Consider the following 5,623-nt stretch of genomic DNA (forward strand, 5'->3'; position numbering starts at 1 on the left):
CATTGATCCTCATATGTCCTTAAGTGGTGAGTTAGCCTTTTCACCCGCTTTGCAGGTGAGGAGCTGAGCAGAGAGGATCTCCCAGGATCAGCCAGTAAGAGGCACAGCCTGGATGTGACCCAGGCAGCCCAGCCCCAGAAATCACATTGGAACTCACACACTCTGTGCCTCGCAAAGATTTGTAAACTCTTCAATTCAACAATGAGTAACTGTTTCAAGACATGAATAATCCCCCAAATTTCCTCCATGTCTCTCAAATCCAGTGGCCTGAGCTGTAGGCAGAGATTCAAGGCCAATGTCACTACCTACTGCTGGGCCACAGGGTGATTGAGGGGGACCTGCCAGGGCCTGGAGCCTGGGACAGGACACGAGGCCAAAAGTGAGCCACCAAGGGGCCTGCATGTCTTGCTCACGTCTCCCTCCGCCTTCTCTGTCCTAGCTAAGCCCACAGTGACCGTGTATCCTGCAAAGACCCAGCACCTGCAGCACCACAGCCTCCTGGTCTGCTCCATGAATGGCTTCTATCCGGGCCCCATTGAGGTCCGCTGGCTGCGCAACGGCCAGGAAGAGGAGGCCGGGGTGATGTCCACGGGCCTGATCCGGAACGGGGACTGGACCTTCCAGACCCTGGTGATGCTGGAGACAGTTCCCCGGAGCGGGGAGGTCTACACCTGCCAAGTGCGGCACCCCAGCAGCACCAGCCCTGTCACCGTGGAATGGAGTGAGACGCCCTCTGACCTCACACACCTTCCCCCCACAGGGGCCTTTGCTTGTCCCTGAGGGTCAGGGTCCCCTCTCCCCACACCCCGTTTTCCTTTGCTCTGTCTCTCCTTCTGCACAGGCCACAGGGTAGCCCTGTGATTGCTTCTGTGAACACCCATAGCCCTGTGAGGCCGCCATGCCTGCCCTGCTTTGAATTTCCCACACTCTCCCCGTCATGGTGCCCCTTGGCCCTGGGCACCATCCCCTGTGGGCTGGGCGGGTGCTTCTGCCTGTGCTGAGCTGCCCACTGTGATCTGGGAAGAGGAGTGTCCTCTGCCGCGGGAGAGCCCCATCTGCTCTGCTGTCTGCGGCTCTGTCACCCGGGCCAAGTCCTGGAGGTCACCAGCCCTGGGCTCCGCAGCCTCAGAGGCCAAAGCAGCGGCCTTGGGTCGGGTGTGAGGGGACCTGAGGCCAGTGCCTGGGCCTTGTACCTCCTCAGTGTGACCTCCGTCATTTCCCGCAGATGGCTATTGTTCTGCTTCTTCTAGGGCAACACCCCTCCCCCACCCTCTTTCCCACCCCTCAAGCTCTCAATCTCAGGGTCTCCAGTACAGAAGTTGGTTTGGCTAAAACCCACTGAAAGCAGCTTCTTCTCTCAGGGGCCCAGTCTGGATCCACACAGAGCAAGGTGCTGAGTGGAGCTGGGGGCTTCCTGCTGGGGCTGCTCTTCCTCGGGACGGGGCTGCTCATCTACTTCAGGGCTCAGAAAGGTAAGGGGCCTGCTGGCAGCCTTGGCCCCAATTCGGTGGGGACAACTGGGGCTTTGCTGGGTGAACTCTGGGTATGGCAACTCCATAGAAGCCTCTCTTTCCCTGTCGGTCTCACGTTCCCTGGAAATGCAGAAATAACCAGCTCCCGGTTCTTAGGGTGGAGACATGAGGAGTCATGGCTGTGGGGATAGAGAGGGGTTAACACTCACGGGGATTTGGGTGCAGATCCTGGGGTACATGGAGGAGCAGGCCCTGTGGTCACTAAATACACTGGACTGTGATGGCTTCGGGGCTACTGCTCTCAGCTTCTGCTCTCGTCCCAGTTCTGGTGTCAGCGGGTGGGGGTGCTGCTACAGAAGCTCAGGTGGCCTGGGCGGGGACCCTGTGTTTCGGGACACACTTACCTTCATATCTTTAACTGGCATCTTCCTTCTCTTCCCAGGAAACGCTGGACTTCAGCCCACAGGTAACGCTCTTTAATCCTCTCTTAGGGACGCATTCGGTTTCCCTAGAACAGAAGGTGCGGGGGACGAGCCAGGGGACAGACAGCGGGGAGCTTGGGTGTGGCTTTGGTGGCCGCTTACACTGCAGGGTCTCCTCCTGCCTGGTGAGAGGCAGCTCTAAAGCAGCTGTGGCTCCTGTGGCCTCAGAGCTTTTCTTCTCACTTGGGAGCCACAGCAGGAGGCTTGGGAAGGCAGCGCCCCTGCTGACTGGGCTTGAGAACAGCACTGTCCTCTGTCTGCAGGACTTCTGAGCTGAGGTGGCCATGGGGACACGGGCAGGAGAGAACCTTCTCTCTGGCCCCTTGGCAGCCTGAAGAGGTTTCCTGCTGGGCTCTCACTCCCCAAGGAGAGCCGCCTCAGGCTCTGGCTGGGTCCTGGCTCCTGACCCCCCAGCAGCTCCTCCCTGCTGGTTCCTGCCCGCCCTGGACCTGGAGGCCCCAGTGTTGACTGTAGAACCTTAGCTCCATCCCTCCCTGTCCCTGTGTGTTTAACCCTCGCTGTCTGCTGTGCACCTTAGCTCACTTCTGTCCACATTTTTTTGTAAAAATTTTCCTCAATTAAATATGGAGTGAGATCATCTCCCTCACAGGCTTCAAGGGCAGGAAGTAGGAAGAAAAGCTTTCCTTGTTCCCGTCCTGCTTTTTCATGAGTTTTCCCTCCTGTGTTTCCTTTCTCACCCGGTTCCTGAGGCAGAAGAGAGCCTGCCATGGACTTGAACATGGTGGTCTCCTACGTTGGTGTTTCTCAGACAAGCACACAGGTTCCTTTCCCCTGGGATACAGAGGGGACAGCAAGTGTAAGAAACGCAGGCTGGCCCTGCTGGTGTGGTCAGTGGTCGAGTGTCAACCTATGAACCAGGAGGTCACCATTCAATTCCGGGTCAGGGCACATGCCTGGGTTTCTGGCTCAATCCCCAGTGGAGGGTGTGCAGATGGCATCTGATCAATGATTCTCTCTCATCATTGATGTTTATAAAGTGTGTCCCAAAATTCACTCAAGATTTTTAATTTTAAGCCAGGGTACTTTTTGCCTGAATTTTGGGACACTGTTTATCTCTCTGTCCCACTCCCTTCCTCTCTGAAATCAATAAAAAATATTTCTTTTTTAGAACGAAAGGAAAAGCAGGCCACTTGTAAGGATATGTCTTCACTGTTTCTATAATCATGTTCGTTTCACTCTTTGGCTCTAATTTTTTAAAAGAAGGTACCTAAACCTGGTGCCTCTTGAAGTCCCCTTTATTTGACTAATGGTGGCTTCCACACTGCAGTCTTTTTGTGACTCAGATAAAATGCCTGCTGTGCTGACTCTGCCTTGAGATGCACCTCCCCCATGAGCAGGTCCCAGAGACCATCAGGACAGAGCTGCCACTCTAGTGGGAAAGGTGCGCTTCTGAGGCCTCCAGCTTGTGTGGCAAACTCACTGTCTGTCACGGGAAACCCTGTGTGGACCTTATCTGAGCATCACCCAGGGCCACTGCTGGGCACCCAGGGGAGCGTGTGGCTCCCTGATGTGCCTCCAGCGTGCAATCCTCTGCCCTGGAGGGAACGTGAGAGACTCCTGTGGGGTGACCTCCCAATGCGTGTGAGCATGGAGCAGCAGAGTTTTATGCAGCGTTTTATTTAATAAGATAGATGAGAGAAAGGACATATAGATAAACCTGTTCATTTCATCTGCCTATTTATTTTCTACCTACCAGTCATCTATCTATAGAAACAAGGAATGGATTTTTTAAGTGGTTGTCTGCAGGGCAAAATGACAGAATAGGTTGAAGGAATCTGTACTTTTCTGAATATACATCTTACTTAATAGTTTTAACTTGAGGAACATTCAAATATTTTATGTAATAATTTAATTCAAAAGTTTTAAAAGGCAATACATAAAAACAAAATAACAACAAACTATAGCAATAGAAACAAACTGACGAGAAGTAGATGATGGGAAACAGCTAAAACAGTAATTCCATCAGGGGTTCCCAGTCCAAGACGACAGTGCAGGAAAGGCCTGAGCTCACCTCTCCCCATTGCATGTTAAATTTCCACCTGCAGACAGAGCAGCTCCCCCTGGAGAGGAAATGAGGGCTGACTGAACAACTTCTGCTCGACCAACAAGAGAGAAACCCCATAGACACAGCGGGGAGAGACAGAGACATGGCACCATGGCAACCCCATCCCAGCACTGACCTGCAGTGGGCAGGGGTCCCTGAGGGTGTATGTGCAGACTCGCCCACTGTGGGTAAAGTGAAAAACAGTGGCTGAAAGGGCACCTAGACTATAAGGAGGGAAATCCATTTACTAACTGAGAACATTTGCAAGTGGGAGGGGAACTGCAGGAACCAAGTGTGGTGTCAGGGGCATTGTACAGAGCCAGTCATTCATTGACACTCTCCCTCCCCTTAGGTCTCATGGGAAGGACATAATTCAGGTGCTTCAGCCTCCCAAACTTGGTGGTCAGGGTGCAAACAAGGCACAGTCCCCAGGCCCCAGGCCCATACCAGCTCTGTGGCTTGTCCCCAGGACTTCCACTCCCACTCCAGCTCCAGCTCAGGGCCCCTTCCTCTCAGGGCTCCTCATGGCCCACTCCCACTGCAGCTTCAGCTCAGGGCCCATTACCCCCAGCGCTCCCCCTGGCCCATTCCCACTCCAGCTCTGGCTTGCCTGCTAAAGACACCTGGCTCACACAGTCTACAGAGGAGAGGCTCCTAAACAAGTCTCTACTTCAAGGTTGGGAGAGGTCGCTGTTTCACCTAATTCATAGAAACAAACACAGAGAGCCACAATGAGAGACAGAGAAATGTACTCCAAAGAAAAGATCAGGAAACATAAACAAACAGATGAGAACTACTAGTAAATGAATAAGACATAAGCAATTTACCCGATAAAGAGTCAAAAGTAAACACTAGTTCTAAGTATGCACAATGAACTCAGGAGAAGAACAGATGAATTCAGTGAGAACTTCAACAAAAACATAGAAAAATATGTAAAACAACCAATCAGAACTGAGGAATATGATAATTGAAATGAAAATAAAAATACTCCAGAGGGAACAACAGCAGATTAGTTGAGGCAGGAGAATGAGTCAGCAAGCTGAAAGACAAGGTAGTGAAAGTCAATAAGAACAGCAAAAAGAAAAAAAAATATTATTATCACAAATGAGGTTAGTTTAAGGGACCTGTGGGGCAACATAAAGTGTGTCAACATTTAAATCATTGGATTCCCAGAAGGAGAAGAGAGAGAGAAAGGGATGTAAAATCTATTTAAAGGGATAATGACTGAAAACTTCCCCAACCTGGTGAGGAAAACAGACATCCAAATTCAGAAAGCACAGAGGCTTCTGAACAACATGAACCCAAAGAGGCCCATATCAAGACACATCATATTTAAAATGCCAAAAGTTAAAGGATCTTAATGGCAGCAAGAGAAAAACAGTTAGCTATGTACATGGGATCCTTCATAAGATCATCAGCTGATTTTTCAGCAGATACGGTAATAGCACAAAATATTCAAAGTGATGAAAGGCAGAAACCTACAACCAAGTACATCCTATCCAGAAAAGTTAGCATCAGAATTAAAGTAGTGATAAAGAGTTTCCAAGACGGGCAAATGATGAAAGAGTTATCACCACTAAACAACCATTAAAAGAAAAGCTAAG

At 51.0% G+C, this 5,623-nt stretch overlaps 1 protein-coding gene across 1 annotated transcript in view; it reads left to right on the forward strand.

Moving 5' to 3' along the window:
* Positions 1 to 327: 327 nt before the first annotated feature.
* Positions 328 to 5,623, forward strand: part of LOC102434058 (DLA class II histocompatibility antigen, DR-1 beta chain-like) — a gene marked incomplete at its 5' end in the record, with an annotated part of 17,328 nt that continues 12,032 nt past the window's right edge. The window contains 4 exons of the mRNA XM_023747348.1: positions 328 to 721; positions 1,362 to 1,472; positions 1,915 to 1,938; positions 1,985 to 2,079. Coding sequence (XP_023603116.1) covers positions 328 to 721; positions 1,362 to 1,472; positions 1,915 to 1,938; positions 1,985 to 2,079 — 624 coding nt within the window. The remainder of the gene's footprint in view (positions 722 to 1,361; positions 1,473 to 1,914; positions 1,939 to 1,984; positions 2,080 to 5,623) is intronic.

The sequence above is a fragment of the Myotis lucifugus genome, unplaced genomic scaffold (genome assembly GCF_000147115.1).
Source record: "Myotis lucifugus unplaced genomic scaffold, Myoluc2.0 scaffold_844, whole genome shotgun sequence".
Taxonomy (NCBI): Eukaryota; Metazoa; Chordata; class Mammalia; order Chiroptera; family Vespertilionidae; genus Myotis; species Myotis lucifugus.